This window comes from Bos grunniens, chromosome 20 (genome assembly GCF_055505025.1).
Source record: "Bos grunniens cultivar Pamir isolate PY7600 chromosome 20, Bosgru_T2T1.0, whole genome shotgun sequence".
Lineage (NCBI taxonomy): Eukaryota > Metazoa > Chordata > Mammalia > Artiodactyla > Bovidae > Bos > Bos grunniens.
In genome coordinates this window covers 61706397-61726291 of record NC_141184.1, presented here as the reverse complement: position 1 = coordinate 61726291, position 19895 = coordinate 61706397, and the positions used below count along the sequence as shown (strand labels likewise).

The window sequence follows — 19895 nt, the reverse complement described above, 5'->3', positions numbered from 1 at the left end:
ATATAACAGAATACCATTCAGCATAAAAAAAATGAATTACTTACACATGCTACAATATGGATGAACTTAAAAACAGCATGCTCAGTTAAAGAAGTCAGACAAAACTGACCACATATTATATGATTACATTTACATGAAATGTCCAGAAAGGGCAAATCTAAAAAGACAGAAAGTAGACAGATCAATGGTCGCCTAGGACTACAGGTGGAAATGGAATTAATTGTATATGGACATGAGGGTTATTATTGGAATGATAAAAATGTTCTAAAACTGGTTTATGTTGATGTTTTCACAGCCCTGAAAATTTCTAAAAATCGCTGAATTATACATAAGATACAGATGAATTTTAACATGTGTAAAATATACTTCAAAAGTGTTGTTGAGGGAAAAAAAAAAAACACCTAAAACAACGTCTAAAAGGGAAGAGAGAGTAATAATGCCCTACTTACCATGTTCTTTCATAGCCTCCTTCCCATCGCTTAGTTCTTTCAGGCTCTTCATCCATTTTGTTCCTTACATATTGTAAAAAAGTCATTAGACTGTGAATTTATTAAAGATGATAGTCACCAGATGTATATAATTAAATTTGAAAAGTAAAGAGAGGGAAATAAACATACAAAGCAAAAAAAAGAAAACTCAGACTGCAAAGTCATATTATTCTTTGCAATTTATTCAATAATTGTAGTTGAATGCAAATATGTTTAAATCCTCATGGAACTTTTTCATATCCCCAAGAAAGAATGTGAATATTTATGCTCAAATTTGGCACCAATATAAATAAGCTTCTCTTTACAATTAATAAAAAATAAAAATGCATTAAAGATGTGTCACAGGACAGAACCACAGAATTATGAGAAGTGGGTACAGGTATAGACGAAACAACACGAGCTACAACTGCTACTTCTTATCACTGAGTGATAGATACATGGTGATTCATTTACTGCCTCTCCATCTTTGTGTCTGTGTGAATTTTTTCATAATCAAGCTTCTTTAATAAAATTTACTTTATTCATAAATGATAAATGTTTATGGCTCCTAATTTTTAAAAATCTATCTTAAATTTTTTGGTCACTCCTCATGGCACACAGGACCTTAGTTATCCCACCAGGAATCAAACCCACACCCACTGCACCGAAAGGCAGAGTCTTAACCATTGGACAGCCAGGATAATTTTTTAAAATAATACAATGGCAAACCTACACTATAATCCCAACTATTAAAAGAAAACGGAACCATTTAGTAATTCAATAAACAGGACAAATGGTTTTGAGTGGATGTTAGGATTAAGGATGATTGGGTTTTTGTTTATTCTTTTCTGTATTTTCATATTTTCAATATAAATGTGCATTTTTTTTAATAATCAGGGACAAAATTGGTGTTGGGAGGCATCTATTAACCATTTGTTGCTGTTTAAACTCTAAGTCACATTGGACTCTGCATTCCCATGGACTACAGCCCGCCAGGCTTCTCTGCCCATGGGGTTTCCCAGGCAAAAATACTGGAGTGGGTTGCTATTTCCTTCTCCAGAGGATCTTCCCCACCAAGGGATTGAACCCACACCTCTTGCATTGGCAGGCAGGTTCTTTATCATTGAGCCACCTAGGAAGCCGCTCTATTAACCATAACCAAGAAATAAACACCCCATCACATTCACACCTCCACCCTCCCCAATGGAATCTCCCTCTCCACCTTACATTCTCACTTTCAACTTCCTTCTTTCATAAATGAAGGATCAAAGGAATCTTAAGTGCCAAGACATTAAGGACAAAACAAATCCCATCAATGGCAGGGGAAAAGATTAATTTTTGTGATAAGGACAATAACCAAGACCCATTCTCCACTTGCCTTCCCTGGTGGCTCAGATGGTAAAAAATCTGCTTGCAATGTAGGAGACCCATGCTCAATCTCTTGGTTGGGAAGATCCCATGGAGAAGCAAATGACTACCCACTACAGTATTCTTGCCTGGTGGATTACAGTCCATGAGGTCACAAAGAGCTGGACGTGACTGAGCGACTAACATTTTCATTTTCACACTACTCATTCATTGTTCTATAGAAAAATATACTTAAAAATCCAAATAAACGTAGACTTTTATAAATGAACTTCTGGAATTAAAATCTATTGATAAATTGAAAACTGCCTTTATGGCATCACTGCTTTCTTGGCACCTGCTACAATCAGATATTGTTTACTAAACTTCTGAGGATTCAATTGTTTCAGGAGATCAGGTGTTCCACTTTAGTATCCTGAAATAACAAGAAATGACTTAGTTTTGACATCTGTGCTTTCTCAACACACTTATATTGGTGCCTTATAGGCTTAATGGAGTGTAGTAACACATCATGCAGCGACGAAACTGAACATTTTGATCTTCCATGGAGGTGTGTTTGTATTTATCGTGAATATAAAAAGTCAAAAGCTTAAATTCTTAAAGATGTGGTTACTGCCGTTCATCACATCAATATTTAAACTATTTTTAGTTTATGACTTTTAATTCCCTCAAAGTTCAGAAACAACGTGAGAACCAATGAGCAGAAGCTGCAATCTGGAACACCTCTGGCTCACTGCATACAAGAATTTCTTAATTCGAACTGACTGCAATGAGAAATTACAGGGATAGGACAGAGGTAATAAGATCCTCATAACTGCAGATGTTCAAAGGGAAGCTGGATGTTTACAATGCAAGCAGTTAATAGAGAAGGGATTTTATGCCGCCTGGAGAAAGATGTACTTGGTAACCTCTTAAGCAGCATCTTCAACTGCCTATGACTGAATAGTCCACCTTCTTACAAATATCGCTGGGAATCCACTCCAGAAAAGCCACTGCCCTCAGGAGAAGCCTGGTGGTGGGATTCCTTCACATGTGCTCAGAATGTTACATGTAAACAATGAGATTTGCACCAAACATCGCAATTTATGAAGCTTTCCCTAACAGCTAAACTTGCCAAGCGCTTTGAGAGAGGCAAGGGTGATAACAGTCCTGCTTTTCAGGTGTGGAACTCAAGGCTCAGAGGTTGGTAACTCTATTGAGGCCACACAGATGGAGGCTGGTCACAAGCTAAACCCAGGGCCGCATTTGCGTCCTGCCTTAGGAAAAGAGAGTCACTCTCCGAACTGCTGCCCTAGATAGATGCTTCTATGCAGCTTCATAGACGGAAATTCTCCTTCTCCTCCACACGCTTCCACACACCCTTCTTCCCTATGAGGCGTTTCGGGATCATTCAGCCTCCGCTCCCAGCCTTGCTTCCTAGGCGGCGGTTGTCCGCCGCGGCTCCGGGAAATCCTCTACCACTGACTTACCTGTCCTGCCGAGCTCTGTTCTCCCGGAAGTTCTGCTCAATCCGTTCTAAGTGCTCCGCCGAAGTCCTTCCGCCGCGCGCGGTAGTGACGCGCAAACGTTCCGACTGCTGGGAGTGGCGCTTGCTCGAGCCGGGCGCTCACTGGCCCGGCAACCTTGTACTGACTTTGGGTGTGGGAAGCACCTCCTGCACCCTTCCCGCTATTCACAAAGAGGCAGGAGGGTGGTAGCCATTCGCTCTTGGAAATTCGGAGGCCTAGTAGCCGTCCACACAGGATCTGAGGACTGGATGACCCCAGCGGCAGTCTCAGCTGAGCCAACTTGCAGTGCAGCGGTTTTCCGGAACTCCTCTGCTGCCCGTGCTAAAAGCCACAAATACTTATTGAGCACCTACTTTGGGACTGATACAGTTCTAAGTACTGAGGAAATAGTAGTGAAAAACTGACAAAAATCCGTGCCCTCATGACATTGTGAAGAAAAATATACTGTATCAAATGGTGATGGTGCCATAGAGAAAAATGAAGCAAGGAAGAGGAAAGTGAAAAGTGAAAGTGTTATCGCTCGGTAGTGTCCGACTCTTTCGACCCCATGGATTGTAGACCGCCAGGCTCCTCTGTCCATGGAATTCTCCAGGCAAGAATACTGGAGTGGTTAGTCATTGCCTTCTCTGGGGGCTCTACCTATCCAGGGATCCAACTCATCTCCCGCATTGCAGGCGGATTCTTTACCATCAAAGCCACCAGGGAAGCGGAAAAGGGTTGCAGTTTAAAATAGGTGCTCAGGGAACTGCCGTCCATCAGCAGCTCCTTTTATTTATCCCCAGAAGAAAAGGTCTTATTGTTTAATGGTGTTGTTGTCTTTAGAGGAAATTAGCATTACTGATTCCCAGTGCCAGTTGGCTTCCATCGTTGCCTTCCTCCACATCTTTGACTTCAAGACTCTATATACAGACTCCACCCCTTTCCTTTTCATTTCCTTGTCTCCTCCCTCCTTTCCTTCCACAATCTCCACACTCCTCCTGTCTCCCTCTCTGTTCTGAATGGCTATTCTGTTCCAAGACGGGATACAAACCCACCGGACAGACAGCTGCCACCCAAGCCCCAAGCTTCTCATTTGTGTTTACCATCCAGCTGACTGGGAAGACTATGGAAAACCAGGAAAAGGACAGAGGGTTTGCCAATAGATTTAAATTAAAGCATATTTGTGGACAGGAGGCTGAATTATTCAAGCTCTTCCCAACTGTGAAGTTCACTCTCCTCTAAATATCTTTCAGTCTCAGATCTTAGCTCAAGTAGGAATGGTATTAAGGAAAAACAAAAATGCATAAATCCATGGTAATCTTTTGCCATTATTATGACTAACATAATATTTTGTGTACAAAGTGGTAGAAAAAAGAAACAATATAACCTAGCCAAACATTTCAATTTGTAAAACTAAGGAGCAACTTTAAATAATGGAACAATCTGTTCTTTGCCCATGGGTGGCTGGACACAATCCACAGAGTTAGGAAATTTGTAAATGGCTCAGCCAGTGGATCAAGCTGAAATTCAAACTGTACAAAGACTGGGAGAGGTGAATCTGGCTACGGCAATACCTTTAGATGGAACCTCAATCATTCAGACTCATTAAAAACCTCCAGAATTGCTTATGAGTATCTAATAATCTTTATCTTGATGTTAACTCTATACCATCTTTTAAAGCATTTGTTCATTACCTGTGAATGGTCTTAATGCCAAACCTAATGCAGTTATCTGCCTAAAATTAAAAAGAATTTACACTGTAGAGCTGTATTCAGCACACACCAAGTATGTGGAATGGGGTTGATACATGTACTTTTAAAACCCAGTTTACTTTTAAAAACTTGTTTAAAGTTTCACCATTTGGCTTTGAAAAATAGGGGTAACTGGCCATATTTATTATTGACTTTCTGACAAGGACTGTTCTAAGTCACACATTAACTACCTTCATAACAACCATGATTTAGGTACAAGTGTCTTTTGTACATATAAGCCAACTAGGCATAGGAAGGATAAGTAATTTGTCCAAGGTCACCTGGCAACTCAACGGACATAAGTTTGAGCAAACTCCGGGAGGTAGTGAAGGACAGGGAAGCCTGGCATGCTGCATGGGGTTGCAAAGAGTCAGACACAATTTAGCGACTGAACAACAACAAAGCAACAAGAATAGGACAACATATGCATGAACAGCAAGCGGTCCCATGGCAGCAACTGGAATTTTGGGGAGACACCCTTCCACGTTTTGCAGTCACAAAAATCCTAGTTGTATGTCCATGTTCTTTTTCTAACTCCAAAGTGGGGTTATTTTCACATTTTCTAAAAACTACCCCAGTTACTTAGGTATTTTTGTTTATGAAAACTATTCACACTAGAAAGAGATGTCATATATGTCCTTCATCTAGAAAAAGATGTCATATATGTCCTTCATCTAGTTTATTAAAACCATGAGCTGCCAGCAGATTGAGTTTAGATTCCTCCAGCTCAGTCTTGGAAAACTTCCAGATGTACAAGCTGGATTTAGAAAAGGCAGAGGAACCAGAGATCAAATTGCCAACATCTGCTGGATCACAGAAAAAGCAAGGGAATTTCAGAAAAACATCTACACATCTGCTTCATTGACCAACCTAAAGCCTTTGTGTGGATCACAAGAAATTGTGGAAAATTCTTAAAAAGATGGGAATACCAGATCACCTTAACCTGTCTCCAAGGAAACCTATATGCAGGCCAAGAAGCAATAGTTAAAACTATTGGAACATGGAACAATGGATTGGATCGAAATTGGGAAAGGAGTACATCAAGGCTGTATATTTAACTTCTATGCAGAGTACATCAAGTGAAATGCCGGGCTGGATGAGACACAAACTGGAATTAAGATTGCCCAGAGAAACATCAACCACCTCAGATATGCAGATGATACCATTCTAAAGGCAGAAAGCAAAGAGAAACTAAAGAGCTGCTGATGAAGGTGAAAGAGGAGCATGAAAAGGCTGGCTTAAAACTCAATTCAAAAAACTAAAATCATGGAATCCAGTTCCATCACTTCATGGCAAACAGATGGAGAAAAAGTGCTAACAGTGACAGATTTTTTTTTCCCTTGGGCTCCAAAATCACTGTGGACAGTAACTTCAGCCACAAAATTAAGACGCTTACCCCTTGGAAGAAAAGCTATAACCAACAGAGACAGCATATTAAAAAGCAGAGACATCACCTCGCTGAAACAGATCTGTATAGTCAAAGCTATTATTTTGCTAGTAGTCACATATGGATGTGAGATTTAGACCATAAAGAAGGCTGAGAGCCAAAGAACTGATGCTTTTGTATTGTGGTTCTGGAAAAGATTCTTGAAATTCCCTTGGACAGCAAGGAGATCAAATCAGTCAATCCTCAAGGAAATCAAGCCTGAACATTCATTGGAAGGACTGATGCTGAAGCTGAAGCTCCAATACTTTGGCCACCTGATGCAAAGAACCAACTCATTGGAAAAGACCCTGATGCTGGCAAAGATTGAAGGCAAAAGGAGAAGGGGGCAATAGAGGATGAGATGGTTGGATGGCATCACTAACTCAATGCACGAGTTTGAGCAAATTCTGGGAGACAGTGAAGGACAGGAAAGCCTGGTATGCTGCAGTCCAAGGGCTCACAAAGAATCAGACACGATTAAGTGACTGAACAACAGATGGGAGATACTTCTATCCCAACTCTGAAGCAGGGAGATTGTCTGCTTCAACCTCAACTTAAGATCCCTGGAGTCATGGTTAAAGCAGTTTTCTGCCCTGACTCTTCTTTACACAGGCATACCCATTCAGGCATTCACAGATACTGCAGATCTTCTACATGAAGCACCTTACGCTAATGAAAAGTACAGATAACTATTGAACAATGAGGGAGCTGGGGGTGCTGATCCTCCAAGCAGTCAAAAATCCACATATAACCTTACGGTTGGCCCTCTGCATTCATGGATCATATAGTATGTGTTCAATGAAAAAAAAAAAAAAATCCACACATAAATAGACCCACGCAGTTCAAACCCAAGTTGTTCAAGGGTCCAGGGTCAAATGCACTCAAATTTATAACAGGATTAATAACAGCAGACAGAACAATCCAACCTTATCCAACCTGATCCAACCTGCTGATTTATTAACAAAGTCAACCTAGAATGGGAATATAGAAGGTAATATTCCAACAGATCATCCCAATCCTAGTTTAGTCACTTGCTAATCAGACAATGGACCAATTAACCTATCAAATCATTAGTTTATCTGTAAAATGAGAATGAGAAATGGTTATGTCAGGAGGCTATCATAAAGATTAAATTAGATTCCATATATGTGTATACTATGTTACTACAAATACTTATAGTTTTAAATTTATTTCAAAAAATACAAAGCACATATGACAAAATATTAACACTTGTTATTTCTGGGTGGTGGGTTTAAATGTTCATAGTTTTCTGTGTTTCTTTAAATTTTTCCAAATAAAAAGAAATTAAAATATTGATCTTATCTACTTGTAATCCAGAATCACACATGTAAGGGAATCACTTTATGTTGTGAATTCTCATCAGACAAATCATGTGCTTTTTCAACAAAATCTTTGGAACAGTGGTTTATAGCGGAAAGCATAATGCAAACATAACCACAGAAGATCAAAGATGGAAGAGATCTCTGAAATCTAAGCTAAACCTCCAACTTTCAGACTAGAAAACTGCCTGAGTAGTTTTTCAAAATTATATCCCACTGGTTAATGCCAATCCCCCAGGGGAATTCCCTGGCAGTCCTGTGGTTAGGAGGGCTTCCCTGATGGCTCAGTTGGTAAAGAATTCACCTGCAATGCAGGAGACCTGGGTTCAATTCCTGGATGGGGAAGATTCCCTGGACAAGGGCATGGCAACCCCCTTCAGTATTCTTGCCTGGGAAATCCCATGGACTGAGGAACCTGGCAGGCTACAGTCCATAGAGTCGAAAAGAGTTGGACACGACTTAACAACTAGACCACCACCACCACCACCACCAATGGTTAGGACTCTGCACTTCCACTGCAGGGGGCACAGGTTCTACTCCTGGTTGGGAAAGCCAACACTCCCCTCCATCCTGATCCTGACTCCTGGAGTGGTCAAGAGTGTAAGTACCACATTTGGAAAATGATTTTTTAAACTTTCAAAGTCCAATTTTATGGCACAATTTTATAATGCAAACTCATGCTACTTGATTTTCTGCATTCAGCTGAATAGCTTTGTTTCATCACAACACTGGCAAACGTGCCTTCGTAAACTATGCTGACTTCCTAGAATAGAGTTTAAACTTTAACACACACAAAAAATCAATTACATTGCTCAAGAGAGTCCTCACTATTTGGCATGACTCCAAAAGGCATGAAAAACAAACTATTACCTTCTGTAGTCAGCATGTGCAATACACGGAAAATTAAGAATTTTTCCAACTTGAAGAACTAAGTCAGTGTTATAATGGAAACCTTATTTAAAAGTTTATCTTTGGAAAATGATTCAGACTAATATATTAAAAACAATATATTTTAATGAGAGTTCTAAACTGAGGGGATAATCACAGTCAATTTGGTTAGCTATATATCCAGTATTATCAGCTAATTTTACTTTACCAGGAAAATATTGAATTAAAAAAAAATGCTGAGAATTAAAGGGCACCATTTGAAATAATTTGGTGCTTTACGATACTGGATTCCATTTCCAGACAAGTCAGCCTTCTGTTAGCCAAAGGATTTAGGATACTACCAACCAGCACAGCACCCAAAATAATTTAAAACAACAACAAATACAACTTCCGAGTGTAGTTTTCCACAGCTTAATATTAACAGCACTAATGATGTCAAAAAGGTATATTATGGAAAGAAAACACCAGGTTTAATAATTATAAAATATGTACAAAACTTGAACATTCCCAGAAGTGAATTATAAATGTAATTAGATACTTTGATAAAAAGGAAACGCCTAGTTGGCTTTAAAAAAGTATGTAAACCATCAAAGATAAAAGGCATTTAAAAATACACAACAAAATTCTAACCAGAAGGTTTAAACTTTGATTTTTCAAAAGTAAACATGTATTTACAATCTTCAAATTTCATACATTTGTTACTTTTACATGATCTTTATTACCAGGATAACATGAAATAAAAAGCTCTTAAGCATTTATACACACACAAAAAATCAATAGGGCGGTTGGTAGAATTCAGTATTCATAGTAGCTAAAATAGGAAAAGGCCGGAGACTTTATCAATGGAGTCATAAAATAGACTTAACCAAAACTGCAAGCTAGCCAACAAGCAGTTTCACTTCAAACTTTATTGCAAGGGCCCAGTTTCCTTATCTGAAAATGAATGATTATTTATTTATAAGTAACAGTTACCTGAAGGGAGAATTCTGGGAGGATTAAACTACCCCCTACAAGACCGACCCAATGAGCACACTCTTAGGTATTAAGACCTGATTGCCCAGGATGTCAAAGTTCATAGCACAGTCCACTCCAGGACCTTCCTGAAAAGTTTAAAAACCTCAAATAACAGTTCTTAACACAAGAACCAATGTTTGAAGCATAAAATCCTTAGTTGGAGTGTTCAGCCCAGTTGATTATCAAAAGCTATTTATAAACTGCTTCAACACTGATGATATTAAAGCTACCAAAACTCTGTAATGATCAGAGAGATTTGGCCTCCCGGGTTAGAGCCCAAAGTCATTTTGACTCCTGATAACATTGCAGAGATGTCAGTCAGATACTTCTTAACCTTTCCAACAATGTGGCATCTGCCGTCTATGTTTTCCGTCGGTCGTAATCTCCAACCATCTTCTTAATGTGTGACAATTTGCTCTTCAACTGTTTACAGTAATTCCTCTTACTTTTGTAATCTGCTGACTAAAAAAAAGCGGGGGGAAAAGAATCGAGTAAGTTTAATAACATAAAAACGAGTTATGTATTAGCTGCTGGGACGGCAGAAGTGAACAGCAACAACAAAAAGGGAATATTAGTCATACAGAATTGCAAGGAGCGTTAAATGAAGCGACACGCACAAGGCACCTGGCAGCACCTCTAACCACGTGAGCAGCTGATTCTCTCTGCTCAAGCATATCTCAAAGGATACACTCATTTCTAATGATTTGGAAAGCCATCAAGAAAATGTATTGGCCTTTTTGGCTAACACGTGATCTTGAAAAAAAAAATCAGTAAAGCAAGAAACTGGTTATACGGATTGACTTAGAATAAGGAAACTAGATAAATGGGGAATGAGAAGGAAATTTTACTATATACACCATTAAACTCTTGAATTAAAAAAAAAATTATCTAGCTGCACAGGTCTTAGTTGTGGCACGTGCAAGTTTTAGTTGAGGCGAGTGAACTCTTAGCTGTGGCATGTGGGATCTAGTTCCCTGACCAGGGATTGAACCTGGGCCCCCTGTACTGTAAGCTCAGAAACTTGGCCACTGGACCACCAGGGAAATCCCTTTAGTCTTGAATTTAAATTCATGAAATTTCTAGGAATTCCTTAGTCGTCTAGAGGTTAGGACTCTGCACTTTTACTGCCGAGGACCCAGGTTCAATCCCTGGTTGGGGAAATAAGATCCCACAGGCCGTGTAGTGTGATAAAAAGAAAAAGACTGATGATGCCAAGTGTTGACAAGAATATGGAGCAACAGGAATCTATAAACTGGTACAAACCAGGGACACTGCTGACAATCCCTACCCAAGGCTGGATCCCCACTGCTCAATGACCCTCCAATTTCATGCCTATGTATACACCTAGCAAATGGGTGCCCATGTGCATAGATGCTTTAAAAATCACACACAAGCTACATACTCTATGATTCCATTTATGCAAAGTTCAAAATAGGCAATACTAATCCATGATGTTATAAATTAGGATGGTGGTTACCCAGGAAATGTGTTTCAAGGGGGTGCCAGTACAGAGGTGTGTGGCTGCTTTGTGTAAGTTTGCCAAGCTGTATACTTATGATCTGTGTATTTTTAACTTCCTTTTTTACTTGTTTTATTTTTTTAAGTTCCAACTTCTTATAGTTTTCATCTTGCAATTATAGGGCCTTTTGTCTACAATCGTTGTATGTGTGACAAGGTACCAGAGTATCTAAAGTTCTCTAAAGGTATCCAGAGTCATTCTAAAGGTTAAATTAAAGACGCATACTAGAAAAGGTCTTCCTAAAAGAATCAAGAATCTTACAATCTAGGATACTTACTCCCTTAACTTGTTTCAGTCTATTGTACTCGTCGGCAGCAGCCTATTAATAAGAAACAAAGGAATGTATTTAGTGGGGCATTTTCTCTTTCAGAAGTAACACTCCTGATGTTATACTTTGGAGCAAAAACTGTCAGCTTATGACAAGAATATAAGGAGTTAAAATAAAGAAGTCTTAAAGTTCTCAAAACCTTTATGGTCAGTGGGAGGGCCTGAAGGAATCCGGTTATGGGAAATTTATGACACTGAGATGCTTCTCACGTTGCAATCACACCAGCAGGTAACTCTCTGTTCTGTGACTCTGCACTCTCCCATGGTGCAGTCCACGCACCATGTGGACCCCATAAAGCACAGCTCTGATCCCATTACCAGGATAAAACTGGGGCAAGCACCCCATTAAATTCTCTACTGATCTAGTCTCCTATCATCCCAGTGTCCTGCACATTGTAATTCCTTCAAAAAAAATTAAGCACATTCATGCGTTCAGATTCCCATTGCGTTCCCCTTATGGCTGTACTTGTGAGGGTCTCATGTACCCCCCTGCTGTCTGGAGAATCTGCCATAGTTACCTCTCAGTCAAGCCTCCCCTCAACTCTCCAGGCCTTCAGCAGACTTTATCCCTTCTCGGAGCACTTAGTTACAGTACTTTCTATACATACTGTAAAGATGACATTAGTACCACTGTTTAACTTGTTAGGTGTTGGTTTCTCTTGTTTTTTAACATGAGCTCTTTGAAGGTAGAAACATGATTGACCTTTCTAACCTCAGCACTTCCACATCAAGCACACAGTAACAGTGAATAAGCATTGAATGGACTGAGAAAGGTTTACAGGACCACAGAGAAGACAGAAAAGAAAGCAATAAACAAACTATATAAGAAGCAAATACTTCAAAACCAGCAAGCAGATCACTGCAGTTAAAAATGGCAAAAGGTATTTCATAAAAGGACTATGAAGCTCCAATAAGTACATGATGTGATTAAAAAAAAAAAAAAAGGTTAAATACTGGTATCTAAGACACAAGGCAGTCATTTTTCAGGCATAAAATGTTAGTGAGATGTGGGTCACAGAAGCCCTCTAGAGCATTACTAGCGGGGAATACAGTTGATATAATCTTTCTGGAGGGCAGTTTTGCAACAAAAGTTTACAGGTACATAACCTCTCACTCAGCAATATCACATACTGGAATTCGTCCCAGCAGATAAGCAAGTAAGTGCACAAGGCTGGAGAGCTTCACCAGTGTAGGTTCACTAGTAGGGGCAGGTCGGGGAAATGGAGAGGGAGACATACTTGAAAGTCTATTCATAGAGAATGACTATTAAGTAAATTATGGTACAATCACAAAACTGAAAATAATGAAGTTTTTTTTTAACATACAAAAATATTTTCTCAGCAAGTAGATCTTTATTATTGATAAAGATTCATTAAAAAAAATTAAGCACGTTAATGCTTTCAGATTTCCATTGTGTTTCATAAACTGTTGTTGATAATCATACACTGCTGTTGAATAAAACAGCAAAATATAAGCAATGTCAGAAAATATTTAAAAAGAGAAACCTTCACAACGATGGGAGTAGGTCAGAGAAACACAAGAGGCAACTGAAAGGGTTCCTAGTGGTCCTTGCTAAAGCAACTCAATCAACAAAACTACGCAGTGCTGGATTGTAAGCTGAAGTTCAGAACAGATATCCCTGCATCTACACTGATATAAATGATTAAATAAATGGAAGTGACAAATTTCCTGTGCAGACAAATTCCAAGTAACTTGTGTAGGTATACTGCCTTTAAAGAGCTGGAGCATAATTCCCTGATTTCTTAAGCGTGATCTATGCAGAGTGACTTCCTTCCAAAGAGCACAACACAGAGAGGGGACGTAAGAAGTAAAGAGTAACTTTACATGGACAAACACGACCCCAGACAGGTGATCAAGGGAAAAAAATAAAGACAAGCCACAAACTACTGTTGAGTTAAAAAAAAAAAAAGCAGGAAGGATACAAGTAAAGCTTATGATTCTCTATCAAAGATCACTTCTAGGTACACTTCTGCAGGGAGGGGACATTTTAACAACTAATATTTTGGTTGAAAAAATTTAAGACAATCTATTTTTCTGTCTTCCATTCTGTATTATTTGAATTTTTTTTTACAGAAAGAGTAAACTCTTTTCTGTTTATAAATAGAAAAATTAATGTAGCTATTTTCTTTTAAACAGGAAGGGATATATGTACAGATTATTTTTTTATAAATCTTAACTACATTAGTACACTGTTCCATTTCAAAAATACTTTAAGACTGGATTTCAATTATTATTCAATGAAATTACAGTTTGGTAATTACTAGCAAAATCTGTATCAATACTAGTATAAAGGATAATGTAGCTCCATAGACTAGAATAAAATTCTATGTAATATCTAATTATCAGGTTTGAATTTACCATGTACTCTTCACTTTCTTCTCTATAGTCATCCAGTTCTTTATCCAGACGAGAGAGTTCTTTATTGACCTCATCAAGTTCTGCTTGTAGGCTCTTATATTCCTGTAGGCCAGTGTCAAAACTTCTCTTGTAGAGTTGTCTTTGTTGATCTGAAGTGATAGGTGGATATTCCCTAAAAATTCAGAGAGAAAACGATTTTTTATATATCCTTAGCAGACTTAAGTTCCACAAAGATAATAAAGCTGGTGGCATGTGGAGAATGACATTCTCTTGGTTTTCTTTTTGTTGCTATTGCTTATGGATAGAGGAAGGTGGGATACAAAGAAGTTCTTTTAAGAATGATTATGCTTCTTACACTGATGCTCATCTGTTGTTTTTTTTTAAAACTCTGCTTATTGGTTTTTAGAAATAAGTGTTGAAAATCATTTATGAAATTTCAGGGTGGTCTTAGGAACTCATTTGTTCTGAATACACAACATCACAGGAGAATGGACACTTACATTTAAAGTCTTAAAACTGGAATTATGAATACAAAGGATATTTTCATCCCTTCAGTGGCAGAGCAGCTCATTGACAGGTGCCTGTTTTCTGCTACCATCTGTAGTTTTCAGATGGTTTTGAGCATTTTTTTGGTGGGAAAATGGGAGGGCGGGTCTTGTTTTTCTTTAACAGAAATCGTTTTGATTGTAAAAGCAGACATGAAAAGGTACATGTATGAAAATGCATGCTCACTGTAAAAATAATCTGACAATGTGTTAAACTATGAAAAAAATCCTGAAATTCTTATCACTTGTATCTCTCAATATGCCAGCTATTCCTTACATATGATGGTGATGCTGTTAACCATCCATAATCCACTGAGGAAATACTCTGAGTTGTTCCACAGGGTTAGGGTTAGGGTTAGGTGCTTCATAGCAATATGGAATTTTAAACGTTCTATCGAAGACAGTCTAAGTATCTTCATTTTAAAGAGGGGAGAAATTAAATGATTTGCTCAGAAGGGAAATGAGTATTCAGAATTTCTGAAAGTTTGCATTTAAATCTTACATGATACAAGATAGGCAAACATTTTATAGACAGGTGGCTAAATGAGACCAAAAATCTAGAGGGGCAAGGGGGGATGAAATATGAGAGCCACCAGTGAGTAAGGGATTTCTAGGTCTGTTTGCCCTATCCATCCCTCCTAACAGCTTGAGAAGCAATGTTTTGATTCACCACAATTCACACAGCAAATATTTCTGATTTGTGTCCCAGTCCTCAGAATATTTGGGCCAAAAGGCTATAGGTCATACCCAAGTACAGCTGGGGATCAATGCTGGACGATTACCAAACCACTGACACAAAAAGTAACTTAACCACAACACTAAAATGTTAACTCAATTGTTTACAAATCTGTTTGCAAAAGTCCTTTGGATTAAACTTTTAAAAGAATCTCTGGTCTCATCATGAAAGCTTAACTTAAAAGTAAACGTCAAAAGAAAGAGCCATAACACTAGTCTGGAATTTTCTAATTAATAAAAGTTCTCCTATATGTGTATTTTACTTATTTGACAAACCTTTTTTGGGTGGCTACTGGTAAAAATATACAGCACTGGCCAAGTTTGTCATTTTGCGGGGGTGCATGGAAAGTGTTTTAAAGATAAACACACTCCCTCCACATCAATCTTTATTACAAAGGGTACTAAGGGGGAAAAAATGTAACAAAAACCAGCCTGGTTGGCAAAGAATGAGGTTACACCACCCACCCTAGGCAAGGAGGCAACACCCCCAAAACCATGGGATTTTGCAGGGCTTCCAGCGAGAGATGCTCCGGTACCTGATCCAGTCGTCCTCCAGCTCATCGCAGGACTCGCCTCCGGTCGTGTAGTCTGTTTCATAGTGGTCTTGCTCTGCCCGCCTTGACTTCCCTGCCCTGCCCTTCGCGGGAACCCTTTTTGAAAGCGTCTCCAAGTTACCACTGCTGCTGTAATGAGGCTGCCGGAAGTCCTCCACAGGTGAAGTCAATGGCAGCTCCTGAGCCACTTCCGGCACCCTAACAAAACAGGAATCATCTGTCCGTGAGCACTACCGCCCTTTGTCAGAGCACTGGGACCACAGAGGGCGGCGGCACCCGCGCGTGGGCCCGCGCTCAAGCAGCCACCTGCCCAGCGCCGAGCCCATCCCCAGCTCCCCGTGCTCAGCTTGGCACCAGCGCAGCTCCTCTAATACACACGAGCCCCTTTAAGGCTCTCATGTAAGGGGAGCCCGTTAGTCAACCTTCTATGTAAAATGGATATAAGACTTCACTTTAGGCAACTCCCACAGACCTGGAAGAGGTGTTGACCTGACCTGTGCCCAGGACATACTCCACAAAAGGCTATTAGGAAGATAACAATTGCCTTTCTTTTCTACAGGTTCTTCCAGTTCCATGGAATGCTGAGTGGGGAGAGGAATGCACATCTATATCTCCCTTTGGGGGCCAACTCCCAGAGATAAGCTCTCCGTAATACTAATTTTAGACTCCTTTATATCACTTCTCTTTTCAAGATACAATGATAAAATGAAACAAATTGAAAATTTAAACTAAAAAAACTAAAAGCAAAGAACCTAAAAAGCATTTTACACTGTAATAGATGAAAGGACTTATTAACACCTATTTTTTTAAACATTTTATTTTACACTGGAAAACAGCTGATTAACAATGTTGTGATAATATCCAGTGGACAGTAAAGGGGCTCAGCCAAGACCTCTTTAAATTGCACTGTTAAGCCTGAAGCCTTGAAGAATGATTGAAATGGAAGAGTTAACATTACACTTATTTTTCTAGCACCAATTATTTAATATTGCATCAGATTTTTAATCGCATAAACTGTTTCTGCCACAAGCATCAAAAAACAAAGACTAACATGGAATAAAAGACCAAGAGCTGTGGCAACTCTCAACTACTTCTGAGTAACAGAAATGCAAAGCTGCATTTTCCCCTGCAGCAGAGCTGGAGAAGGGCAAGAGTAGAAACAAGGCACCGGAGACTTCCCGACATCAGCCTTGCTATTCAAGTCAACTAGTTAAAGAAGAACTTTTTTTGTTGCTTTTGCTGTCAACTTACAGAAACTGTCATCTTGAGTTTTATCCACAAGGTGGACTGATTTCTAGGTGATCCAAAACTGCTTGGTTCTGTTGCCAAAGTCTTACGACTTTTAATCACACTAACTAATTTCTTGCAGATGCCTAAAGCTTTGGTGGGTGATGGGGAAAGGGGGGGCGGTAGTTGGAGGTGATCATGGTATTGAGTTTTTCTTTCTAAATTCTATCCAGGTTAACATGGCTTTAAGTGCTCTGTTAACACTACCTCTAAAGGAAGGAAAATGTGACTTTCTCTGTGAGTGAATGATTAACAAGTTCCTAGACACTCTGCCAGCTACTATGCTTCTAGCTTTGAGGTGGCAAACAAAACCTTTAGAATGCAGTGGGTTTGTCTTAGGGGTTGGAGGCTAGTGGGGGTGGGGGATGCTACAGGGCAAAGGAAATTGGAAAAAAAAAAACACCCAAAATTGCAAGGCAGGCCTCCTCTCATAATTTTATATTAGAAATTGATATTATAAATCTTCATCTTAGAAGTCTTCCATCTCCCCTCTTCCTATACCCTTTCAAACACTAAAGAGTAACTTGATAGAGCATAAAAGCTAAAAATGAAATGCTTGGCAAGAAAAGTAGTATATATAAATTTAAGAGTTAGGGAATGGGTGCACTCTTGGTCATCTACAACCTGCTTTTAGACCCAAGTCCAATTAGGTAAAAAATCTGCACAACCCAGAAACAAACACCTGTACACTTTCCTTAGTATCTGATTCAGTCCCCTAGGTGTGGAAATCTGCTCTTTTGTAGTTTTTGACTTCCTTCTTTTTTACACTTGTTTTATTCTCTCTCAAACACACACACATGCCTTTCCTGCTCTGTCTCACCCCGACAGTGTAGTTATCGTGCACTTTTTCCCACTCACGTTAGACTGCAACCTCCATGGGAACACGAACTCCGTATTTCCAGGAGTACCTGGCCCAGTAAATGGCAGAGGTTCAAGCTAATTACTAAATTGAAAAGACATTCACAAGAATCCTCTTTTCTGAGGACACCCAGTATCCAGGAGAGAGAGAAACAAAATGCTTGATCGCATCATTGCCATGACTGTAGGAATGATGTCCATAATATATACAGTATTTTTAAACCACCATGTATCATTGAGGGTCCTATCCAAGCCTTGTCAACCAGACAACTCCATCTTCCTGGACCCAAAAAGGGCCAATTAGAATGGCCCTTTCACTAGGATTTGACAGGTAAGTTTTGGGAAAGGAAATTTCACTCTGAATCCAGGAGTATCAGATCAGGGCAGCCTGAGGAATGTGCATGGCCAGCCTGCTACAAAAGAAGTTGTACTGAGAATAAAACTACTGAAGTAACAAGAACCCTGACATTTTTTGAGTCCCTGGATCATGCTATGCCGGAAGTTGGTACCATCTCTGGGCCTCATGTGAATCATCAAATTCCTACAACTTGCATAAATGTCCTAAGAGATTATCCTACCAGCCCAAATACAGCTACTAGACAATGATCTCATTTGGCACTCTGTCAGCCTGCCTTGAAAGCTCTGCATTGCATCAACACTCTACTTCTTTGACTTACAAAGGTTAATTCATCCTGGGTTCGATCCCCGGGTCAGGAAGATCCCCTGGGGGAAGGCACAGCAACTCCAGTATTATTGCCTGAAGAATCCCATGGACAGAGGAATCTGGGGGACTACAGTCCACGGGGTTGCAGAGAGTTGGAAGGACTGAATCGACTTAGCACACACATAACCTGTCCTGGGTGTGAACAGGATAGGAGGGAGTGTACCTGCTATCTCCCAAATCCACTTACAAAGGGTAGAGAAGCAACTATCTTCAGCTACATTCTGCTGTTTCCTAATCCAGGATTAATTCTAACTGTCTTAATATTCTAAGGTCAGGACATTATGGTGAGCAAGAAGAACCAGACACTAAAGTAATTACCATATGATTCCATTTTATAAGAATTCCCATATGGTGACAGGTATCAAAATAGTGGTGATGGGGAAAGGAGAGTATCCATGAAGAAAAGAATGTTTCAGAACATTTGAAATGCCTCTCTTGATGTGGTGGCAGTTACTTAAGTGTTCACATGAATCAAATCTCATCAAGCTTGTATCAAGATTAGTGTTCTTGACTGAATGTATGTTATGCTTTAGGGGGAAAATATCTTAGTATTGAGGTACCTCATTCTTAACCTGGACCTCAGACAATGTTCCCAATTCTAATTCCTTCTCTATCCACTATAATAGTGAGGAGAGGCGCCTGTGGGTTACTAAACACCTTCAGGAAACACCTGAGCAAAGGCAGGTTATGACTTAAATGTGAGTCCCCTATGTCGGCAGGAAGATGTACACTGAATCCTCCACAGCACTCAGTGCTCTGCCATCGACAACAGTCAACGAATTCTATTACCCCCCAGAGGCTGCAAGTTCATCACTATGACACACTGTTGCATTCATATCCCTTAGCACCACCCCCATCCTGCCCTTCTGCAGGGTTAAGGAAATTAAAAGACACTTACAAAAAAAAAAAAAAGACACTTACTCCTTGGAAGCAAAGTTATGACCAACCTAGACAGCATGTTTAAAAGCAGAGACATTACTTTGCCAACAAAGGTCTGTCTAGTCAAGGCTATAGTTTTTCCAGTGGTCATGTATGGATGTGAGAGTTGGACTGTGAAGAGGGCTGAGTGCCAAAGAATTGATGCTTTTGAACTGTGGTGTTGGAGAAGACTCTTGAGAGTCCCTTGGACTGCAAGGAGATCCAACCAGTCCATCATAAAGGAGATCAGTCCTGGGTGTTCATTGGAAGGACTGATGCTGAAGCTGAAACTCCAATACTTTGGTCACCTG

At 39.6% G+C, this 19895-nt stretch overlaps 2 protein-coding genes and 1 non-coding gene across 16 annotated transcripts in view; 1 reads left to right on the top strand and 2 right to left on the bottom strand.

Moving 5' to 3' along the window:
* Positions 1 to 3335, bottom strand: part of GTF2H2 (general transcription factor IIH subunit 2) — a 37088-nt gene extending 33753 nt beyond the window's left edge. For 8 of the 11 annotated variants that reach the window (XM_086362093.1, XM_086362087.1, XM_086362092.1 and 5 more), the window contains exons 1-2: positions 3302 to 3335; positions 450 to 512 (exon numbers count right to left, since the gene is read on the bottom strand). In XM_086362093.1, coding sequence (XP_086218219.1) covers positions 450 to 505 — 56 coding nt within the window. In that variant the 5' untranslated portion in view covers positions 506 to 512; positions 3302 to 3335. Of the gene's footprint in view, positions 1 to 44; positions 163 to 449; positions 551 to 3301 lie in introns of those variants that run through there. The other 3 variants (XM_086362085.1, XM_086362089.1, XM_086362095.1) reach the window with 3 other exon arrangements.
* A 5837-nt stretch (positions 3336 to 9172) lies between these two features.
* Positions 9173 to 19895, bottom strand: part of OCLN (occludin) — a 46476-nt gene continuing 35753 nt past the window's right edge. For all 4 annotated transcript variants that reach the window (XM_086362082.1, XM_086362083.1, XM_086362084.1 and 1 more), the window contains 4 exons: positions 15780 to 15995; positions 13964 to 14135; positions 11535 to 11576; positions 9173 to 10200 (listed from right to left, as the gene is read on the bottom strand). In XM_086362082.1, coding sequence (XP_086218208.1) covers positions 10099 to 10200; positions 11535 to 11576; positions 13964 to 14135; positions 15780 to 15995 — 532 coding nt within the window. In that variant the 3' untranslated portion in view covers positions 9173 to 10098. The remainder of the gene's footprint in view (positions 10201 to 11534; positions 11577 to 13963; positions 14136 to 15779; positions 15996 to 19895) is intronic.
* On the top strand, positions 10826 to 10898 carry TRNAK-UUU (transfer RNA lysine (anticodon UUU)). Its single transcript has one exon. It is a non-coding gene; the product is annotated as a tRNA-Lys (tRNA).